The following is a 20,085-nucleotide window of genomic DNA, read 5'->3' as shown; positions in this document are numbered from 1 at the left end:
ATATTTAACCTTAAAAAAGACATTTTTCCTTTTGGTTGTTAGCAAACCCAGGTATTCAGCAAACTTGAATTAAAGATTGAATTTTCGATTACATAGAAACCCCTCCCTCTCAGTTGTTCTCTCCTTCATGTGTGTCATGTTGATTAAGTGGTAGCCGTGATCTTATGAGGTAGAAAGGATGGGGTTTTTTTAGTGATCTTACCAATGTTTTTAACCATAAAGCAGCAATGTTAAAGACACAGGAAATCCAATTATACCTTTTCCTTTTCCTTAAAGCAACCCTTTCTTCTACCTTTTAATTCCAAGTTATCCATATTTTGGTTTTCTGTTTGATGATATAATTATACTTTTGTTACAGAACAGTGTGAAATGTTGAGAGTCGCTAGTTTTCTGTGTCAAGTTGAACACGTCCTGAAAAGTTAGATCTTTTGGTTCTTTTCTGGGGAGCTCCAGGCTTGAAACAGTATTTTTAATGGTGATTACACAAGCGATACGCCTAGACAGCAACACAGCGGCAGTTTTAACAGGATTTCTGTCCTAATCCTTCACGTTTCGTAGGCAGGCAAAAGGCAGAGAGGTGGTTGGAGAAGCGGGAGAACTGCTGTGAACGCTCGCTGGGGTCATCTGCCTGTTGGGCGCAGCCCTGCCGGGGGGTCCCCAGGCAGCCCCCCGCTCCCGGCAAGGAAGGTGCCCGGGGTGCTACGCAGGTTTCGAGTTTGGAGGATGCAAGGCAAGCTGGAAGGAATTAGGAAAGGAATCTCTCCATGGGGTGGAAGACCCAGTGGGGTGAAAAGGACGGTAAATGTTTCACGTCAATAGAATAACCTGTTGAGCATGAAACCTGGGTTGAAAAGCTTTCTGCTCTCCAGGCTGTTTCCCACCATCTGCTCTGGAGAGCTTCAGTCCTGTGGTGCTGGAGAGGGCAGACGTGGTGGGTGAGTCCCCCCAGGAGGTCCGGCGCTCTGTGGGTCTCCTTCCTCACCCGGGCTCCGCGGAGAGCAGCGCCGGTTTTGGGGAACGGTAGATTGCGTGCTCTTGAAGGGGGCTGTCAGAGTGTGAAGCCCACCTCTGGCTGTGAGGAGGGGAGAGGTGCCTGACGGGGTGGAAACTCTCTCCTTAGGAGTGAGAAATGACCTCTGCAGGGAAGGAAAAAGCACTGCGAAGTGAGCCCAGCGCGGGGGGATTCCTTGGGGGAGCAGAGGGGAGGGAGAGGGCCTGGCCCCCCGCCGGAGAGCACCTTGGAGGGAGCAGGCGAGGGAGAAGCTGGAGGTCATGGAGAAGGAGCCTCCCTCCGCAGGGATTAGCAGCCAGCTCCCTTCTCCCAGGGCTGTCCTCCCAGGAGAATAATGTGAAAAGGCATGACACGAAAAGTCAGTGCAACGGAGAACTGAAACGTTGCGGCTGTGACGACTGTGGTTAATTAAATAGGTGGCTCGTCTCTAGACAGCCCCAGACATCTGTCTCCATTCTTCACTTGTTTTTCTGCCGCGTTTCTATTTGCTTATCCAGAGTTAAAGCCCAGAGGACCTACAGATGGTCACCATTTATTTTGTCACTTGATGCAATTTTTTTTAAAGCTTTTTTGTCAACCTTTTAAAAACAGATGTGTGTTTAAAAAAATAAATAAATCTTTTAATAGAGCAGCTCACTAGAGGTCTTCTGTTTGGATTTAGATTTAATTTTAGTCTTTAGTGGCTGGGATTTAATTTTGGTGTTTGTTTTCAGCCAAGTCTCTCTTGTAGCCATATCAATTTTTTGGTTTGGGTTTTTTTTTTTAATAAACTTTTAAGAATCTCTTTGATTTCCTTGTCTGTCTTTGGAACCTCAGAAATCATTGCATGCCAAAACATTTTCAGTGTTTTGGATCGCATACCTGTTTTTGTATAGGTTTCTTCGTGACTGCAGGATGCTGGTGTTGCGTGGGCTGAAATTGGGCTATGGCTTTCAAAAATAAAATCTTCAGCAGAGAAGTCCAACTTTGTGAATGATTTCTTAAGGAAGCCACAGGATCACAGGCAAAACTTGGCAGCTGTGACTAGTAACTGCCTGCACAGAGTCAGGATCATAGATAATAGCTGATTATCAAATGAAATTATATGGACTTTTAAACTGATAAAACAACTGCAGACAGGTTTTTTTTCACGGTCTCCAGACTAAACATGCAGTGCCCTTTCCAAATATCTTTTAACGTACTTCTTTTTGAGTTGTCTCTGGAAATTCTGCCATAAGAAAAGCCAATTTTGGTCTATATTATACACTTTGAAAAACGTTCTCAGAATACACTTCTTAACACAACATTTTTGTCTTTTGTTACCTTATTTGCAGGTCAAAATTTATCTGGTTCACTCAAATTAGCGTTGTTTTAACCATCCTGTAGAAGACGAACATGATGCCGAACAGAAGTAACCTCTCCTCCTTTCAGAATGTTGGATCAGGTAATCAATTAATAAAAATAAAGTTTGTTTGTAAACGTACTGAGATCTTTCAGATTTCATTATTGATTTTGGTCCTTTAATTCTCCTGACGCGTGGGTAAGATCAGCGCTCTGTTCTTATTCCATGTCTAGCTCTATTTATCAGCCAAAATAAGGCCACAGCTGGATACGTTGCAGACAGCCAACCCTCCCCCATCAATTTAATGCCTGGCTGGAATAGATATCAGTGACCCCCAGCTAAACAACTTGGGAAAGGAAGGACAAGAATGAGGGGAAAAAAAAAAAGAAAATAAAAAAAATGGAAGAATTTCCTTCTGTATGGCTCCAGGCAGCAAATACTTTGCTAAACGGAGGAGCCTTGCGCTGTGCGCTGCAGGTTACCAAGCGAAAGCTGGGGCTGACCTGGATGCAGGATGGGTTCAGGGCATGCCATGTGCCGGAGCTCCCCGCCGCAGTCCCTATAGCTGCATGCGGAGGCAGCGTCAGCCAGGATGTGTTACATATTCATAAAGTCTCATCCCAAACATTACCCTAAAAATAAACAAAACAAACAAGATCTGGTTTGTGGGAAGCAGCTACGGTTCAGCTAAACATGTGCTGTCGTCCAGTTGGGATTTAACCGTATGATTGCGGGCACTGTGGTGCTGTAACCAAAAATGCAGAAGAACTGGCATAAGGTATAGTAGAGAAAAGTTGAATCTGAGTGGCTACATGAAGGTATCGTGACTTTTTCTTACTGTACTTGTTTGGATTTCAAGTACAATGAACACTTCATTGCTGTGGTGAACAGGCCTGAAAGTTTCCATGAGCTAACTTGTTTTTTGGCAAAAGCCTCCAGTCTTTGTAGGATTAAATGTGCCCTACTGGTGTTTCAAGGGAGTAATAAACAATCATTAATTGTCCTTTAATGTGTCTGCTAAGCTATTTATATAGGAGACAGTGGAATTTATGCAAAAACATTTGAACTTCAGCTGTGTTCAAGTTATGATTTGGACAGTACAATTCTGATATGAGATGAGCTTTCAATTTTAAGAGAGCTTTGGAAGAGGGAAGGAGAGAGGCAAGGATGGAAATTAGGTTCTGTTCCACAATGGAAGGCTAAGTACACAAGGCATATACATTGTGCTTTATATCTGTGCTCTTAACGTTCACCTCTTGTTTTTCTTCCTTATAACACCACTAATATGATGAATGCTTGATCTTTTCCAGATGATTTTGTCTTGTCCCAACAAGAGTTGTGTTGAACATGGGTCACATTCCTCCTTTTGTTCATTTGAACTTTATCATTGCTGTTGATCAAAAGTTGTGAAAATAGCTAAAAAATGTCAAGTAAAATGTCAAATTATAAGGAACTGCCATTTCACTGCTCACAGCAGTGATGGTCTGACGGAGAACTCTGCGAATTTACTAGTTCAAAGGCAACTTAGATGGTTGTATCATCATAATAAATATGTTAAAATTACAGCAAATAAAATCACAGTCAGCATAAAAATAAAAAATTCTATTTAGTAGTAAACCTGAGGCTTGGTTTTGAAGCTGCAAGTTAATGATTTTGGCCGCTACCAGAGCTTGTAATTAACACATGCTTAGCCAGGTCCACTATGCTCAAAAAGGTGTTTGAGTTGTTTGTTTGTTTGTTTTGTTCCTGTCTCCCTGCCCCCCCTCCTTTTATCTTCTGCCTATTCAATTACGTTATTAATGATGGTTACCTTTGTTCTTAAACTTATGGGTTTGTTCCTTAAGAATTGAGGAGAACGTGTTGTTACACACTTAGACTTACCACAGCTTGCATAGAGGAAGCCTGTGTAGCAGAGGTCTATTGAATGATGCCCCGGACAGTAATGAATTCCAGGGTTTTTTGCCTTGTTAGCAAGGAAGGTCCCAGAAACGAGGACCTGCTCAAAGAATGCACTGCCACCTTCCACTAGATACCTGAACCTAGTGATCTTAGCGGATCGTATCAGCTCTGGTGAGGGGTGGGAATCCAAGTTTTGTGTCTAGGTTCATATAATTGTCTGAAGTGGTACTTGGAAGAGGATTAAAGTATTGCCTCTGAGGATTTTAAAGGCACTTACACGTTTGGATGTTAGGTTTTCCTGCTGAGTGACAAGCTGAGATTAGGTTTCTCACGAGGTGGCTGAAGTCGCAGGTGAAATGTGACTGAGGCAAGAGTAAATCCCGGATTTGACCCTTATTTTCGGAAGCAACGCTCGCTGGCACTGCAGGAACTGACACTGAAGAGTGCTTCGAAGCACAGCTAGCACATCCAAGGAGCTGCTGTAAATGTTAACGGTGCCATTTCCACATTAGCTGAGGTCTAAGTGCAAGGCTGCTGGGGGTCCTGTTTATCTCCTGCAGTGACTGACACTGTCAGGAGCTGAATTCCTTTCTTTGCTTTCGGCGAAGTGGGGCTCAGAACTGTAGGCTGGAGCTTGACCCATCGTTGAACAAGAACATCCACCACAGCAAAGGCTTTTTTGGTCAGTGTCCTCTTCCAGCATATAAATTATAACTCTGAACAAGCGTTAGGACTCGGGACCTGAAACCCCTGTCAGTGTTTTTAATGGTCATGTGTTTTTGTTGTTGTTTTGAATGAAGTCACGGAGCTTAGCATTATACTTCCTTAAGGCTGTCTTTTAACTAAAGTGCTATTTGCAGATGTAGTTACAGCTTTGTATTTTAAGAGCACTGAGCTGAAGCACCTTGAAAAACGGGCCTCGGTTTTGTACTTTTCCATGAAGCTTCGCACGACAATCCCCAGAGTAAGCAGAAAGGTGACAAACTCCTACTGAGCTTTGAATTGAGCTCATTAGTATGTTGGGGCTCAGATGCACTAGCTGCAGAGGTTAAAAGAAGAGGTGGTCCAGAGCAGTATCTTATGTTCTGTATCCTGAGCCTTGGGAGACCTGCGGTCTGTTCTTTAACTCTGCTGTCTGCTTTGCATCTTCTCCCTCCACCTCAGCTTCTCAGCTGTAAAACATCAGGACAGTGATGCTTCCTTATGTCGCAGACATCTTAGGAGGCTCAGGATTATAAAGGCTGAGCCACAGACTCCTGCAATGTATAGGACACTAAAGAGAGAGTCTAGCCTCTTTCTGTGTTGCTGATTTGTAGTATGAATTTGGTGATGTCCCTCTACCCCTTCTTTTTTAGTCTCCCTCTTTCGCAAAAACAGAGATGGGAAAGTTGTGCATCCCCTCCTTTGCGTAATGATCTGAGACACATTTATTACAAGCACAGTAATTATTACAAAAAGTGTTCTTTTCAAGTTAATGTGCAGGCATGCACATGCAAGAGGCTACTTACTTGCTAAAAACTTTTTTCCTTGTTTTCTCTTCCTTACAGATTCCAGTAAGATTATGGCAGAGTATAGCCACACACAAAACCAGATGGAATTACAAAACGCTAGTTTGGGAAAGGGTTCTGTGGCGAATTCCCTTGAAAACGGTCTCCAGGATATTATGGAAAACCTCAACCCAAAGAAATATTCATCAAGTCTCAAATTTAAAACAAACGGGGACTATGCTGGCTCGTATTTAACCCTTTCACAACCTATGCCAGTTAAACCTAATCCTTCCTCCAGTGTTAAAAATACACACTCTATTACCAAAATTCAAGGAGGCAAGCAGTTCCCCTGTGAAAGCCCATATCTTCCAGATAAAAGCATCTCTGTAAAGCATTTGGGTTCCGTATCGGGCACGTCTCCATCCCTCAGCGGGTACAGTTTAGGAAGGACAGACTTTGATATTCATGCCAGCAGAGAAAACGAAAAATCCCTTGGACACATGGATAAGTTTCACTACTCCAAGTACAGTCAGAAAAACAAATCCTACGACAATGTCTACTTCCCGGGAATGCTGGAGACAAAGAAGATCTCGGGCTCTCTTCTGACCATGTGGAATGGAAGCTCGGGGAACGAGCTGATGCTTTCACCTGCTAGCAATTCGGGGGCAGCCAGCATGCCTTCTAGCCCAAAGCAAGGCAGGAGGATGAATATTGAAGACAGCCTGGCCCTTCACATGAAACCAGTTAAGCACAAGGATGTGATGATGGAGGCTCTGGGTTCAAGGCCGAGGAAATACTCTGGTGGATCTCTAAGTCATATGGGAATGTACAGTCGTTCCCTACCCAGACTTTATAAATCAACAGAAAGCCAGCTGGTGCCATTAAGTTTGCCCCCCAGAAGCTCTCTGGGTAATACTAAAAGGAAAAAGCTTGGAGAAAAAGATCTACCTCAGAATGCTTTAGATGCTGATAATTACCTGAATTTTTCTTCTTGCAGCTCAGGGGTTTCACCACATGCAAACTCTGTCTCTGGGAACAATCCCTACGTCAGTTCAACTCTTAGTGTTCCTGCAAGCCCTCGAATTGCTAAAAAAATGCTTTTAGCACCTTCTTCCCCATATCTTTCTGATGATTTTGATAGACTTGGACTCTCAGGAACAAGTCCCAGTAGTTCTTTCTCCCCGGTGGATTTTGACAGGTCGTTCTCTGTCCGAAGAAACCTTTCCACCAGTTCCGTGGAACTTGACGACACAGATCTAGAAAGTTACAGACAGACGCCAAACTCACTGCAAACGTCCATGCGAGAGCGGAAGAACAGCATTAGCTCCATTTCTGGAAGAGAAGACCTCATGGACTATCACAGGAGGCAGAGGGAAGAGCGGCTTCGGGAGCAGGAGATGGAACGGCTGGTAATTTTTTCATTTCCTCTTAGTTTACCATGGCAGTTAGCATTTGCAAAATGTCCATCCCAGATGCAGCCATCAGGAGGGTACAGTGAAGCATAAGCTGCCGTGTTTTGAAATTCAAACGTGGCCTGCTTCAGATGCCTCGTTTTATTATCACAGTCCATGAAGCTGATGCTTCAATTGCGTGCTGCTGTAACAGCTCGGATAGGCAGTACCATTCAGCCATCCTAAAAAAGTGTTGGAACCCATGTAAATTGTGTTCAGTCATCCTGTGGGCTCTGTTCAAATGTCTATGTACATAAAACCCACAAATTGCACTGCAGGGATCCAGCACTCTTTGTTTTAGATGATGGCACTGTTTTGTGGGTAAAAAAAATGAGGCTCCGCTATTAGCTGCTCAGCTGCCTGTGCTGCGGAGTCAGGTAGACGTTGGTGTGGGCTCAACATCCATCATCAGAGCTTTCTCTGCTTGGTTGTGGTTTTTCCTTCTGAGTATTTTCATTAAAATATCGGCCTTCTTGCGTCTCCCCCTCCCAAAACGGAGAGTAGCGGAGGGGGACAGTGTTTCTCCCTTTGTCTCTAGTCAACGTAAAGCTTCGTAATTCTTCAGCTCAGGATTAAACTTGGTAGTAAAATGTAATTTATGTATTACTGAAACGACTTTAGGGTAGGGGGAAAAAAGGTCTTCAGAACACACAAAGATGTTTGAAGCAGTTTTTTATTGAAACTATTTCTGAAAGGATTTCTTTGAAAAAGGTTTTCTCAGTGGCTACAAGAGCCTCTGACCCTATTAACTTTTACTCATGTTGTACCGATTTTTATCGCCCACACAGAAACCGAGGCCGTTAGATGGGCCAATTTGTATTACTGAGTCTTAGATTTGAGACGTTAACTTTACATTTGTGTGCTTTAATTCAAATCTTTATGGACTTGAGCAAAATGGGGATAGGATACTCTTAAGCCTGTCGTTTCGAGCCGCAGCCCCGCGCAGGTTCAGCTGGAGGACTGTAACCCCTTCAGATCGCTGCCTCCCGTCTCGCCTGTGTCCTTGACGCGCCCTGCCTTGCCCCCTTTGCCCCCCGAAACCTCCGCCAGCTCCCCTTGAAGCTGCGGTTTCTCGGGAGCAGGGGCCGGGCTCCCCGGGGAGGGGAGGGCCAGCTGCCAGTGGAGATGACTGGGTGGCTTGGGAAAGGTTGTGGAGCTGTGCACACAAAAGCGGGAAGCATCAGCAGAAATGCTGGCAGGTTGTTTCTCTCTCTTCGTGTTGCCTTCTCCCTGCCGTTCCGCCACTCCTTTCGGAAATCTCCTCCCTTCTCCCTAGTCCTGGTGTTTTGTTTGTGCAAAGCGGTGTTTGCTTCTTACGAGAGGGTTTTCCAGACAGTCATGCTGTAAAATCTGAGATAATCAGTCATAAAAGACAACGTAGTAGAGCGTATTTGTATTTCAAAGAGAAGAGCTTTTTTTTTTTTTTGTGGTGGGGGATGGAAGCTATGGGGTTGTTTCAGTATTCAGTAATGCTAAAAATTGTTCTGGTTTTATATTTGGATGTAATGACTACATTTCCACCCTCCCTCCCACTCCCCCCATTTGTTTTCTTGCCGGACAAAACTTCCTTCACGTCCTGATTCTTTAAACAGAGAATTTGCCTACTGTTTTTCCAAGCACGTTAAAGTTTTTGAAAAAAGATGATGTTTTGTGTGTTGCATATAATTTGAACATGAAGAAACTTCTCCCTGCTTGAGTTCGTCTTCTGTTCAGGATCCTGCTCAATATTTGTTTTCCCCTTGTTAGAGCTATCTGGTAGAATAGTTGAATATCAGGAGAGTGTCTCCTTCGAATGGTTTGAGAGTCTGAAAAATGCCATAAATGGGTTTTTAGATCTCTGAGAAGAAAGAATATATTTACAAAAATAAAAATCCGCGCATCAGCTCTCTGTACATTAGGCCCTGTCCTGTTTTGGTTTTGTTTTATTTTTGTCCTTCTGTGTGGCTCTAGTCATGGGTCTATCCAAACAGGGTCTTTATATATTCAGCCTGAGCCTCCAAAGAGCAGTTTTGTCTGACCTTGTGTACTGTCAGATGGACAAAGGTTAGAGATCCAGGTCTGCTCAGGCCTCTCTTTTTTGGGGGGTGAGGGAAGGTGTGAATAAGAAAGCCCAACTAAACAAGCACCCATGGATAGCAAAACTGCGTGCTTTAGATATTCAGTGCTGAGTAAAAGTTCAGATTGAGTGGCTGGTAGGTAAATGGTAGGGGAAATGTACTGCCTCTATGCACAAGCGTCAGACTCTCCCATACTGTGTTTTTGAAGCAAGGTAAGCAGAAGAAAAATGTAGAACCACTCAGAGAACTTCATCAGAAACATAAGCCTCCTTTTTAGAGGATTAGACTGCTCTATGGCCCAGATAAGAAGTGGAGAGCATCTGTTGCTCCACAGTGGAGCGCCGGTCAGAAGCGGAGTCTCCGGGGGTTCAGTTTTGGGGCCGGTTTTGTTTAATATATTTATCGATGATCTGGATGAGGGGATTGAGTGCTCCCTCAGTAAGTTTGCAGACCACACCGAGTTGGGTGGGAGTGTTGATCTGCTCGAGGGTCGGAAGGCTCTGCAGAGGGATCTGGACAGGCTGTATCGATGGGCCGAGGCCAATTGTATGAGGCTCAAGAAGGCCAAGTGCCGGGTCCTGCGCTTTGGTCGCAACAACCCCATGCAACGCTACAGGCTTGGGGACGAGTGGCTGGAAAGCTGCCCTGCAGAAAAGGCCCTGGGGGTGTTGATTGACAGCCGGCTGAATATGAGCCAGCAGTGTGCCCAGGTGGCCAAGAAGGCCAACAGCATCCTGGCTTGTGTCAGAAACAGTGTGGCAGCAGGAGTAGGGAGGTGGTCGTGCCCCTGTACTTGGCGCTGGTGAGGCCACAGCTCGAATACTGTGTTCAGTTTTGGGCCCCTCACTACAAGAAGGACACTGAGGTGCTGGAGCATGTCCAGAGAAGGGCGACGAAGCTGGTGAGGGGTCTGGAGCACAAGTCTTATGAGGAGCGGCTGAGGGAACTGGGGTTGTTCAGTCTGGAGAAGAGGAGGCTGAGGGGAGACCTCATCGCTCTCTACAATTACCTGAAAGGAGGTTGCAGAGAGGTGGGTGTTGGCCTCTTCTCCCAAGTGACCAGTGACAGGACAAGAGGAAATGGCCTCAAGCTGTGCCAGAGGAGGTTCAGGCTGGATATTAGGAAAAATTTCTTGTCTGAGAGAGTGGTGAAGCACTGGATCAGGCTGCCCAGGGAGGTGGTGGAGTCACCCTCCCTGGAGGTGTTCAAGGAACATGTGGATGTGGCATTGTGGGACATGGTTTAGTGGGCATGGTGGTGTTGGGTTGATGGTTGGACTTGATGATCTTACAGGTCTTTTCCAACTGTAGTGATTCTGTGATTCTTTGCACCAGCACTGCCCCCGTAGCTATCCTGCTGGCACAGAGCAGTTTTGGGGTGTTGAGTTTGATAGATGCTATTCACTTCTGGATTATTATTTTTTTTTTTTGTAAAATCTATGTACACATTGTCATCTGACCTAGTATCTGCCCTTGGTCTTTTCTATTTACTTTCACTTTTTTCTTTTTCTTTTCTGTATAAATTATTCTATGAGGTTTACTTGTGCTTAGTTTGCTTTTTAAGTGACAGCGGCTCCTCTGGACGTTTGCATTTTGAGCTGCTGCTACAGCCTGCATATGATCTGCTGTCATTGCCCAAAGAAATAAACAGAGAATTAAAAAAAAAAATGATACAAATAGTGAAAATATGCATTGTGGGATTTTTTTTTTCTTTTTTGAATGATGTAAACGTCTGAGTTTTAATTTGTTCCTGTGCACCCAACAGAAAAGACATGTATGCAGTTGTGTAGGATTTGGTGTTTCTCCCTCTCTCTTTTGATTTGCCTTTTACGGCTGGGTTCACCCACGCTAGCCGAAGGCTGGTGCCGCTTCTGTTTTGCCAGCCTGTTCCTCTCTGACTCGAGGAGCGGGAGGCACCGCAGTCCCCCCGGCCGCCGTCCCTCCGGCGTTGCTGCTGGGCGCTGGGGACCGGTGGGCTGTGGGCACGGGTGGGATGGCGCGAGGTCGCTCCGGGAGCTTGCCCAGGCAGCGGGCTGGAGGGTCACACTGCTCCTGCGTCCTCTCCAGCCCGGCTGGCCGGACGTTGCATCTTGGCGTAGGCATGGTTATACAAGCTTTACACAAGTAGAAGTCAGAGTTAGCTATTGCTGAAGCTAGCCCAGCAGCCTTATAAACAAGGGAAAAAATTATCCCTGTGATCTAAGAATATTCAGTGAGATTCAGTTAGCTATTGAATTTTTATTTTTTTTTAAAGAGGAAATCTCACTCTGTTTTTCCTATCTGAAATGAAAGCCCAACTGTGCTAGCTGCTGGAATTGAAGGCAGTCTTTCTCTTCAGCCTGTGGGGAGGTCAGGGGTGGCACAGCCCAGACAGCATAGTCAGATATATCTTCAGGCCATCTGTTTTGTTTGATGTCCATTCATTCAAATAGCACTGAACTCGATTTTTCTACTGCTGGTTTTTAGGCAGTACAGTGTATTCCCTCTAGATGGTGGTAGGTACTTAAAAATTATATGTGCAGGATCTGCATGATACCTTCCACGGTTCAGCTGTCTGTACGGATCTGTAAACATGTGGTTGTTAATGAGGTTTTACTAGATGTAGGAATTGTGCTGGGAGAGATTTCAGCTCATATGACCGATGCCCGAATGAGCAATAATAAAATTCAAGGAGCTTATTCCATCATCTACTTTTTCACAGTCAGAAGAGCATGGAATTTCATTAAGTTTATTCAGCAAGTAGGAAATAATACAGAATATCCCTGTGCCTGGTTTGCTTTGATGCATTACAATTTAGTAAGATGTGCTCATGTGAGGGGAACATGAAATGAAAATATTTTGGAATTTTCAAGGTGGTACTGCTTTAAAATTATGGTTAATAGAGCTTATGTAAATCTCCTGTACAGCCTGGAAAAACCTCATATACATGTTTTATAAATTTATATTGGCACTGTGTCTTCTTATAGACCCTTTAACCATGAAGTACTCAAGTTGTATGTAAAAGTGTAAGTGACTTACCTCTTACAGGAATCTCAGCCAAGTAGACAAAGGCTAGATCAACATAATTTTTCCCCCCACTAGTATTTGACAGTCTCTATAGCATTACAGAATAGCTACTTAACATCAATTTAGTTTAGTAAATGAACAAGTGCCGTATAACGGGATAAAAACCTCCCTCAGAATATAACTAATACTGTCGACTCAGTAAATTTTCAGGAACGTTCAGTTCTAATTGTGTTCCAAAACATTTCTGTGGGATTTTTAAGAATCCAAAGTGTGGCTTACGTATACTTAATTTTTGCAGCTATATGTTTTATGCAAATGATCAATATGGGCCAGGAAGAAATCAATTTCAGGAGACCTGTTTTCATTTACAGAACTTAAGTACTGCACTGGAGCTCCTTCAGGCTCCTTCCCTCAGTGTAATTCGAAAAGGAGCATCTGCATAGGTACTGTAGGGGCACAAGGGCACTGGCCTGAAGAACGCTGTTATTTTGGAAGCCGACGGCATTTCCTCAGAGCCGAATACGTGCCTGCAGACACAGGAGAGAATTCTGCAGAAAGTCGTCTGCTTGGTTCGTCCCTGGAGGTTTACTCCACTCCGTGCCACTGATCTCTCCTGTTTTTACCAGTCCTTTTCTTCTGTGCCTGTGCCGGGAAGGTAAGGACGAGGCGTGCCAGCCTGGTCCCTGCACCCGGTCCTCTGCTCTGAGCTGAGGCGGTCTCTCTGCAGCGCTTCTCCGTGCAGGTGCCTGTGCTGTGAAGGGCTGCCTGCGCATCGCCTGCGAGAGACGGACGTGAAATACGGGCACTTCTTCTGAACTCTGTGCCGCTAGTGGTAACCTCAGAGCCGACAGACTAACGATAGCAAAACAAGGACTGAAAATGAGAAAATAAGTGAGGCTGGAGCGAGGAGCTGGTGCAAACTGGAGGGAAGGGGAAGAACAGTTGACAGGCAGTTCTCAGACCCAGTTAAAGTCTAGCTGCGAAGTAAGCTTCTCGGTATCTGACAGGTGTGAAATCACCAGCTCCTTAGACATGCAGGAAGCAAAGAGAAACCCTTCTCCTGTCTCGTGTCCATGGGGTACTGAGTATATTTGTAAGAAGAAAATTTGGGGAGTTTCTGCTGCTCTCTGCCTTGGCCTCTCTCCCTCTTCCTCCCCCATCTTTTTTGTCTAGCAGCTGCTCCAAGCTTGTCCTGTGAAGCTGCTTGTTTGCCTGCCCACGAGCAGCAGTGCAAAAGTGCTGTTCTTTGGTAGCTGAAAAGAGCAACAGCCTCTTCTTCAGGCAAAGGGAGCCCTGGCTGCACGGGCTGGCCATAATTCTCGTTAGTGTCAGTCACAAAGGATAGACTGCACGTGTATTTTTAATGAAATCTGGGGTTATCCAGTTGCTAATGGCACTTATCTAAAAAGCTTCCTGCTTGCCACAGCTGATTAACCAAGTCTTGCCTTGATATCTAGATAGAGCATCACCTCTATGCATTTGTAGAATTCATATACGTGACATGCAGCAGATGAACAAATCCAGGAATCACCGACATGGTTGCTGTTGAAAAAGCGGGATGTATTTATCTCTGCTATTCTGGAATATTTTTCTTTAGAGTCTGCCAGGGACGTCTCTTAATGTCCTTGTTAATCAATAACAGAGGAGGGTTATTATCCCCTTATCCCACCCTTCTCCTTCAGCACCTAAATTTGCAGCCATCCATAGGTGGTGTGGAGCTTTGTCAAAGCCAGGAGTGCTGAAACTGCTCAGGCAGAAAGTGCACAAGACCTGTGTACCCCTTTTCGTAGCAGGTAAGAGATCCAGTGAAAGCACATGGAGATATTTTAGTCTGTTAGATGGGGAGTTAGTCTGTTAGATTTTATGAGGAGGTACACTGAAAGGCTTACAAGGCTTGATTCAACACCCCTCCCTCCCACCAGAGCCAATTTTAAACCAGTTTCCTTCTTTTGACGCACCTTTTTTTTTTTCTCTCTGCTGTCTTCAGCACCACAAATAACTTGTGTGGTATTTCTTACAAAATTTTTGACTGGATTTTCCATGTGCTACTGCTTTTGCACTTTTCATTGCAGGGGGTGCTTTCCTAGCTCGCTGCTTGACTCAGATATTTATGCTCGAAACAGTTAAATGCAGGTGTGCTGGCGCTGGAATGAGTTGGCCAAGACGAAATGATGAGAATAGAGTGTATAAAATAACCACAGAGCTTCCTGTCCGTAAGCCTCTCGGCACATGTCAAAATAGAAGTGAGAGATATCGGTATTTCTGTAACGTGTCTGAAAGTTCATCAGGAATTATTTTGGAACCTGGCAGAGGTTTTCCTGCAATTTTTAAGCTTTCCTGAGCATCTGAGACTTGGGGGAAAAAGAATCCCTTTTCTTTTTTTCCTTGACGGCTCAGCAAAGGGCAGGTTTGCGGTGAGAGCCCTTTACCTGAGCGCTTAGGCTAGGCTGAGCAGCGGCTGCGCTTTGACATTTGGCATCTCCTATTATTATTGAAGGGATGGAGGCTCGGCACGGGGTAACCTGATATACCCTGTTGTTGCAGGGAAGGATGGGACTTTATGTCCTGATGCCGTCTTTTCCCATTACAAGGACTGTATGAAAGTGCCAGGCCCGCTGCTGTCACAACAGGGAGAGCTGCATAATTACCGGCGATCCCAGCCAGCACTTGCACAGTGCTTTAGGAATTGGGTTGCGTGGCCAAAAGACTTAGTAAGAGGGAGGATAGCGACATTGGAGGGGTAAGGGAAGAGGCTTAGGGTCTGGCAGTGGTTGCCTGGAGGGAACGAGGCTTTGGGGAGTTATAATTATGTCGATCATTTGGGGTTGAAAGATGTCTGCAGAATCTGCTGGACCCATTTCGTGGAAAATACAAGCTTGCAGTTGCTGCCCCGGGCTCCGTTATTTCAGTGGCTCGTCTCTGCCGGTGCCGTTACAGGAGGCTTCGGAGGAAAGCTGCAGTGGGAACCTGGGAATAAGCTACCTGAAGGCAAAATTTCTGTCTCGTGGTGCTCTCTTGGTTGGGTAGTGCTTGGAAACAGATGGGTTCAGATGGGTTATCCAGCTCAGAAATGCAGCTCTTAACTGCGGGTGATGCGGGGTGATGTGAACGTGTAGTGCATACCCGTGGGTTATCTCTTGGTAGCTGTATAAAAAGCTGGGTGCTTGTAAACCAGTGTTAAATTTTCACGAAACTCCAGTGGCTTGCTGTGGGGAAGGAGCAGGCAATGCATGGGCCGAACTGCTCTGCTCGATTCTTGCTACTACTTGCTGTTGGGCATAGAGAGTGTTAGGACTGTCAGAAATAGCTGCTTTGCAAATCCTGTTTGCAAATGTCATGCCAGGTAGTGCTTGGAAAGCAAATATGTCTGCAGTGGTTCCTGGGGAGGGAGGCTGAGGATTTGGGGGTTTTTTGGCTTTCTTTTTAAATACTACTAAATATAAGAAGGATTTCCTAGAAATCAGAAATGAGATCATTAGTGCAGGTATTAATGCCAAGCGTGGAACTCTCACAGTGGTCTTTTTTCCAGCAGAATTTTCAATAGGCTTATGGTAAGCAATTTTTTACTTACATTGTTTTTCTTCTTTAGCAAAAGAAACATGAAATTACATAAAAGCATTACCTCTTAAAAATGAAAAGGTAAAAAAATTTCATCTGAAGTGGAAGTTACAGGAGGCTGTACGTATAGTAAAATAAAACAAATACAGTGCTACTTTTTGTAAAGGATCATAGAGATCTAGAAATCCTTTGGGAATTAAATGTTTGTAGCAACTTGAAGCACGTCAGGTCAAACTGGCACAGCTATTCAGATTCTCAAGTTTGAAATGTTCCTATGAATCCATAGGGAATTTGAGTTAACTGGTAAATAAAGATTTCCCCCACTTCTGAGCATTTGACATCTGTTGTATTTTAGATATGAGGCCTCATTTTTCTGTTAATGCTCCTAAAACTGTGTGTTTCAAAATGTGGACTAATTCTCTCCCAAAAAATTAACAAAACAGAAAATCAAAAAAAGTCGGGAATGAGTGAGTTCATGGAAAATCTGTGCGATATTTTGCAGCTTAGTAGGAGTATAGCGTAAGTGCGAAAAGGGAACAATTAGTGATTTATACAGTGAGCTCACTGGACACGTGTACATACAAATGGGGTATGGTTACAGCAACCTGAATAAACCATATTAATATTAAAATTTTCTACATTGGAAGGATAAATAAGTGCTAGGACATCTTATATAAGTAGCTATTCATTTCTGTGAAATGTACTTTTAATTTTTTAAGTTCTTCTTCCATATTGACTTTGATTCTTCATCTTGCGCTGTAATTTATTTATCTGTTTATTATCTCTAAATGCTAGAGACATACATGGACCTGGAGGACTTTAATCCTTCACTCTAAAAAAAACCCCACCAAAAACCAAACAAAAACGCAAACAAAAATATCGCCCAAAATAAAAAACAGCAAACTTTTTTTTTAACTTCATCTTTACTTTAGCTGACATGTGATGCTTAGTGCTATTATCTTTTTTTAAACTAGGAACGACAGCGGCTGGAGACAATCCTCAATCTGTGTGCAGAATACTCCAAATCTGACAGCGATCCTGCCGCAGCTACAACAGTTGCTGATGTTCAAAAAATTAACAAAGAACTCGAAAAACTTCAGCTCTCCGATGAGGATTCAGTCTTCGAAGACTCCCAGACGAATCTGGAAACGAGGTTCAGAAGCCACTTGAAATCATCTGCAAGCGATTCGGACTTCTCGGAGCTGAGCAGCCACAGTCGCGGCACTGCTGCCTTCCTCCCCTCTAGAGGGTTGAGAGCCGATGAGCACTTCACCGAAAGCGCGAAGCCTCCACCTTTCGCTGCTCCCGGCTTCCTGAAGGATGCCGCCGAATCATCTTACCTAAGCATCACACCAAAGGTAACGCCCTGTAAGAGGAAAGGAGGAGTACAATCCAGGTTCGACTGCTTGAAATCCTCCTCTAGGAGTCAGCTCTCCTGGCAGGGGCCACGGTTAGCGTGGCTTAGGTGTGAAAATTGATCTCGGAGCTCACACAGCTTGGCAGCCAGCAAATTATTATTTCATTTTCTGTGGAAGCTATTGGTACTGGAAGTTGTTTTTTTTTCAGAGAGGTATGTACAGTTCAGGAAGAGTTTTAAGATTTTCTGAGGGAGAAGGATTTGCTTGAACAATTATAGCTACTTAAATAAGGAAGGTTTCAGGAACCCTGCTTAGCACCGTGCAGGGATGCAGGAGGGCAGGGAAGCTCTGCCATCTTCTCCCAGCCTGAGGCTCCTGTCTTCCGTAAGAGGAGGATGTTTTCTTTTGGGCAAACCAGAACAGTTGCACGGGAGGTGAAGAGGAGTTGCCTGAGCCAAATTTACTGTCCTGTCTCTTTTCCCGGGGTTGGACCTGAGCCACTTGTCAAATCAGCTGTTGCCTCTCGTGGGGCGCGCGGCGGCAGCCAGCCTCCTGCCACTCCAACCCAGCTCCTGCCTTTAATAAGCTGCGGCTCCTTTCCTGTGTACTTCACACTGCTGTTGCGTTACTGAAGGGAAATTGTCCTTTAAAACAATGAGCTAACAGCATTGCTAACAATTTCCTTCAGCTAGGGCAGCAGCAGCCCCCTCCGGGCTGGGGCAGGGGCCTTTCGGCGCCTTGGGTCAGTGCCTGGGCGCTGGTGGGCAGCAGTGCAGCAAATCCTGGTGACAGGCAGCGTGTTAAATAACTCTATTCGAGTTAGAATCAGGAGTGTAATAAGACCAAGCAAAGCCATAAAAGCAGGTTTCTATTTAACAGATTCACACCTTCAAAATACGTTGTGTCTCTCCTTTTTACTGTTACTTACACACTGTGTGAGCTTCAGCACAGTTACATGCCTAACATGAATTGTATTTAACCTCTGCTCAACTTACATCTTTTTAGTTAATAGAAGTGTGTATGTGTAGAAGAAGAGAGAGGTGTGATAGAAAAACATTTTATCATCTAAAGGGGTATCTCTCTGGAAATCTGTCTGCTGAGTCTTTTGGTGTGAAATTATGTGGAACAGAAACATGCTATTATGGCTTTACTTGGTCTTTCCATGTTGAAAAGGTAGTAAGATATTTCACTTACAAGTTACTGCGGTCTTGCATTTCTTTCCCGTTTGTTGCTTTCTTTGTGCAAGTCAGAGATCCTATTTTAAATCCTTATTAGGAAGTTGAAATTGAAGATGTTATGTCAGCATTATCCGAACAGGATACCGGACAAAAAGAGGCTTTCCTGCTAGGATTACTAATGCTAATCAAGGAATACCATTTATTCATTCATTGTAAAGGGTGTTCCGCTAAGCCCTGAGAAAAGCAAGAACAAGCAACTGTGTTAATGAAACACAGCTCATTGTTTTAAAATATCGAGATCAGATTTGTTCAGGATAAAATGCCTGCTCTCAGAATAGCCGTTCAGTAGCTGAGCTGAGCCTCTTTTGAGCAAGGCTGTGTGGTCCAGCGGTTAAGGCGAAGCCCTGCAGGCAGCCCGCTTCTAATTCTGACTGGGGACAATGAGCTAGCAGCCTCACCAGCGTAATTGGATCGCAAGCCCCTTGGGTCAGATGAACATGAAGAATACATTTGAAACTCAATACTCTTTGATCTAGCCTTTGCTGGTATAAGATCACAGGTATTTTCTTAATGTTTAATTCTTGGCACAGTTATCTAGTAAGTAAATGATAATGAAAAGAGCAACGTTAAGGGTACTACTTCCTCAGTGCTAACTGGGGAGACAGAACCAACTTTTGTCCTTATTTTACAGAAGCTGCCCATCTTAATGACTGGTTACAAAAATGTCCTATCCTACCTCCTGGCTTTTATTCTATGAACAGCTGAAATTTACATAGAAAGCATCTTCGTCTATCTGTGTTATTTTTAGAAGGGAAAAATTGGATTTTTATAACTGAAATAGCACAGCATGTGAAGTATTCTCAAAGGTTAGGTTTTAATAATTCCTGTAGAATGAATAGTATTTACTGTTAAGTATAGTATTTACTTCCAATGCCTGGAAGTAAAGTATCATGTTTGTTTCTCTTGTACACCTTCTAAATATAGCAATAGCAATATAGTAGATAAGAAATATGTCATGGGTTCAAAACCAGCAGTACTGTACTTGCCTAAAACAAATACAATACAAAAGGGGGAAGGAGAGAAAATGTTCAACTCTTTTTCTAATGAACTTCTTGTAATGTGCAACTGCAGATGCCAGAATGCACAAGTGATGAGCAAAGAGGGCAGGAGCTTGGTCGACTGGAGGAGGAGCGTATAGTAATACTAAATAACTTGGAAGAACTTGAGCAGAAGATCAAAGATTTAAATGACCAGATGGATGAATCCTCGAGAGAGGTATGAAATATGTTTTGGTTTTAATTATTTTGTTAGTTAGGTATGGCTACGTAGCATAAGTCTGATGGGTTCAGCAAGTGCATGGACAACTCATGGATGTATGTAGCCTTTGCATTCTGTGCTTTTTCACCAGGATTAGGCACAGAATCACGGACCTGACAGTCTTCTACTATGAAGGTTATTTTACCCCGGCTGGGAGATGGATGTGATGCTCGGATCAGCCTTACCCAGCTGTAGCCATTATACTCCTAAGTGGAATTAGAACGATCTTGCTTGTTTAATGGTCACTCAATTGATCTAAATACCTTGTGTCAGTTGGGAGTTTTATGGTGGGATCTCCTGTGACCGTTTAAAGAGAAAGGAAGTGAGACAACTTCCTTTCAAACCTCCTTGGCTTTACGGTGTCAAGGGTATGTGGCACCCTCTTGACTTCTGGAATCTCACAGTTGCAGACTAAGCTGGCCAGGCATTTGGGTTGTCCTTG

At 44.2% G+C, this 20,085-nt stretch overlaps 1 protein-coding gene across 3 annotated transcripts in view; it reads left to right on the top strand.

Annotated features, from left to right (window-relative positions):
* Nucleotides 1–2,341: 2,341 nt before the first annotated feature.
* PHLDB2 (pleckstrin homology like domain family B member 2) overlaps nucleotides 2,342–20,085 on the top strand; it is a 63,906-nt gene continuing 46,162 nt past the window's right edge. For all 3 annotated transcript variants that reach the window (XM_059819100.1, XM_059819092.1, XM_059819087.1), the window contains exons 1-4: nucleotides 2,342–2,435; nucleotides 5,780–7,128; nucleotides 16,765–17,148; nucleotides 19,458–19,601. In XM_059819100.1, the coding sequence (XP_059675083.1) occupies nucleotides 2,387–2,435; nucleotides 5,780–7,128; nucleotides 16,765–17,148; nucleotides 19,458–19,601 (1,926 nt within the window). In that variant the 5' untranslated portion in view covers nucleotides 2,342–2,386. The remainder of the gene's footprint in view (nucleotides 2,436–5,779; nucleotides 7,129–16,764; nucleotides 17,149–19,457; nucleotides 19,602–20,085) is intronic.

The sequence above is a fragment of the Gavia stellata genome, chromosome 1, assembly GCF_030936135.1.
Source record: "Gavia stellata isolate bGavSte3 chromosome 1, bGavSte3.hap2, whole genome shotgun sequence".
Classification (NCBI taxonomy): domain Eukaryota; kingdom Metazoa; phylum Chordata; class Aves; order Gaviiformes; family Gaviidae; genus Gavia; species Gavia stellata.
This window is presented reverse-complemented; position numbering and strand designations above follow the sequence as displayed.